At 42.4% G+C, this 3182-nt stretch overlaps 1 protein-coding gene across 2 annotated transcripts; it reads right to left on the bottom strand.

Annotated features, from left to right (window-relative positions):
- Nucleotides 1-1155: 1155 nt before the first annotated feature.
- On the bottom strand, nt 1156-2626 carry LOC120864980 (distal membrane-arm assembly complex protein 1-like). 2 transcript variants are annotated; one of them, XM_040242112.1, is made up of 2 exons: nt 2272-2626; nt 1156-1440 (listed from the first exon to the last, which is right to left on the bottom strand). In XM_040242112.1, the coding sequence occupies exons 1-2, from the start codon at nt 2543-2545 to the stop codon at nt 1376-1378; spliced, it is 339 nt and encodes a 112-aa protein (XP_040098046.1). In that variant the 5' UTR covers nt 2546-2626; the 3' UTR covers nt 1156-1375. The 2 variants fall into 2 exon arrangements, with proteins under 2 accessions (XP_040098046.1, XP_040098045.1); XM_040242111.1 differs by having other exon boundaries at nt 2358-2600.
- Nucleotides 2627-3182: the final 556 nt, after the last annotated feature.

The raw sequence follows: 3182 nt of genomic DNA, 5'->3' as shown, positions 1-3182 counted from the left end.
TTGGGAAGATCCCCTGGAGAAGGAAATAGCTACCCGTGCCAGTATTGTTGTCTGGGAAATCCCATGGACAAAGGCTGGTGGGCTACAGTCAGAGTCAGACATGGCTTAGCAAATGAGCATACACATGTGTCATGGGTCCTCAAGGAAGTCCCCTACTTTGGGTCCTCTCTGGTCCCTTCTAAGTTAAAACTTCTGTATTCACTAACATCACATAACTGAATTTAATATTTCACTTAAATATTTTATGTTGAAAAACCTCCTCAGTTGGATAGATATATAATCACTCATGCCATGAACTCTAGTGTAGACAATGCAAGAGACTTATTGTCATTTGTGAGGCTTAATAGACTTGTTCACTTATATACAATATCAAAAAAATAGCCCTAAAGGTATCTACTTATTCAGCCTACCATCCAAAATGTAGACAATGTGATTTGCAGTTGAGCTGAAGAGTATTTGCTCTGAAAAAAAAAATAGCTACACACAACTTTAGAAACCACAGTATTGCAGAAAAATAATCAAAAACCTAGTAGGAAGCAGACTTCTCTCAGGCATAAAGTATCTAATTTTCAGTCTTTAATCTCAGAAGCAACTCAGTTTCATCAGAGAAACTTTTCCAGTGCTTGTGAGAAAAGAACAAAACACACACAAAAAAACCACAAAAGATTTTGAATTTCTCTCAAGTATTTTGGTACTTAAGCTTTTTATTTTATGCTGATTTTTATGCTTATCCAACTGTTTCATAAAGGTAATTCTTGCTTCCTGGGAACAATCCTAGTTCTGAAAGACAAGAACAAGTCCGAACACCATCACTGAATGACCCTGGGCCTATCACTAGGACTCTGTTTTTTAATGTTCACTTACCACTAATGACATAACCTCCTCAGAGTAGCTGGTAAACCCTCAGAAGTTCATGGATCTGACAATGCTTTGGGAAGTATGAGCAGTATGCACTTACATGTTTTATGTACTTCTGTGTATTATATGATACCTATCCAGGATAGTAGGTGCTGACCCAATTATAGGAAAAGTATGATAAAAAGAACTATTGAAAATAACTTTAGCTAACTTTCCCATTTGGTTTATCACTTCCTCTCTCTATATATATATTTACAATTATACCCTCCTTCCTCAAATAAGACACAGAACCTCTTCTCTTTTCTCAGGGATTTATTGGTCCCTGTGGAACTTGCGAAGAATGCATCAATAGTCATGACTCATGAATGACAATCCACGTGTGTCTTTTCAGTCATGTAGTATCTGCCGGACTGAAGTCTGTCAATGTCCATTTTTCTGTCCAGAACATCTATAAGTGCCATTCTTCCTCTGTGTGTCATGGGGGCATGGAGAGACGACAAATTCACTGGTGGTACTTTCATTCGGTGCGGAAGGCCTTCCCTTTGGGGTCTGCCAGGATGACCACACCCCAGCAAGCAATGCCTAGGGGGAAAATAAACAAAACAGTACTTTATGTGCTATGAAAGTACCAAGTGCTTTCATATATGTCAACTCTAATCCTTGAAGATTTCTTATAGAAGAGTGAAGCTCAGAAAAGGAAAGTTGAGAGAAGAAAATTCTGTTACTTTCCCTATGCAAAAAAGTAATTGATCTAAGCAATCTAGTTAAGACGATGAGATATGAAAAATTAAAATTCTGTTCACTCAGTTGATCTAAAGAGCTAAAAGAATCACTACATTTTACCAGAAGACAGCTTGACCATCACCTAGTATCCTTACAAATAATAACTATGGGTTCATAACAGAAGACCTCATATGTGAGCTCTGAACCCATGTCTACAGTTTACCTTCAAAGCCAAAGGTCAAGTGCCCTCACTCAGGCTTTCTTCACAACCTAGAAAAGCAGCATGGATTTTGGTGACAGATAAACCCAGGATCAAAGACTGGCTGTGTGTCTGGACGTCTGACCGCAAACATATTTACTTCTGTGTCTGGGTTTGTTCAACAGGAAAATGGGACTACTATGCTCATACCTATTTCTAATAGCTCTCAATAGGATTAAAAAGATTGAGGCTAGAGTTCTTAAAAAATATATATATATATACATATATAGTGTTATTTAAGAAAAAACAAAGCAAAAAAAAGTATCCCAGCAACTACTTCTTCCCGCCCCGCTCTTCTTACTGGAGGGGATGCCTGCCGCCACGTGACCGACCGGGGTGCCTCGACCCACTGCTCCCCCGCCCCCCCACTCCCCACGTGTCTGATCTCTTCTCCCTCTCCCCCGGCCCAAGGGTGGTGCCCAGACTCTCACTGATGCCGAAGATCATCTGCGCAATAGTCCCAGGACCCGGGGGATATCCCAGCTTCATGGGCTTCCGCGCCGTCCAGTACACATACCCTCCTGCCCCTATCAGCCCCGACCCGGATAGCACGCGACAGCTCCAGCAGTTATTAAATAGAGGGCCTTGCTCTGGAGAGGCTGGCGCTCCGGTTGCAGTGACCTGTGTGGGCTTAGCGGTGGAGGTGGCCTCAGGGGGCGCAACGAACTTGACCGGCTGAAGGGGCTGTGAAACGAAAGAACCCATATTAAGAAAATGCGCCTCAGCCCCAAGTCGGATCCCATGAACTGACGTAAAAGATGTGCCCGGAAGTAGCGCCGGCGCGCTGCACCGGAAGCTGCTTGAGGGCCACTGGGAAATGTAGTTTCTTCTGCCCCTGGGAGGGAGAGGAATGAGGAGGGGCGTGCTGTCCTGGTGTGGTGTGTGGCTAAAACGTTGGCCATTCCAGAGGCATGTTTTTATTGTTGTTGTTTAATCCCTCCCAGTCATTTTAAGAATTTAGCCAACTGCCTAAATGCCTTGAAATCTAAGTCTCCATAGAGGAAAAGTCTGCGTTTCTCAGTATCCTTTCTTAATAGGAAAGATGAGGCCTCGGGTGTGTCACTTCACGTGACTACAAGTGTTTGACCTAAAAAGAATTAGGTAGTGTATGCCTAACTTTATGCTGGACACTTGGCTAAGCGATTATCTGCAGTATGACATTCACTATTCTCAACCCAACAGGGTTATCAGTTTCCCAATATATGACAAAACTGTTAGGTAACATAGCCGTGGTTGACCCAGTGTCTGTGAGGAGATAAAATCAGATTTCTTAAATGCTACAAAATGTGAAGGGACAATACAGATATAAGACAGTTATTAAAAACGGGTCTGAATAATCTCC

The sequence above is a fragment of the Oryx dammah genome, unplaced genomic scaffold (assembly GCF_014754425.2).
Source record: "Oryx dammah isolate SB20612 unplaced genomic scaffold, SCBI_Odam_1.1 HiC_scaffold_1, whole genome shotgun sequence".
NCBI lineage: Eukaryota > Metazoa > Chordata > Mammalia > Artiodactyla > Bovidae > Oryx > Oryx dammah.
Note: the sequence above shows the minus strand (reverse complement) of the source record. Positions and strands in the feature narration are given on the sequence as shown.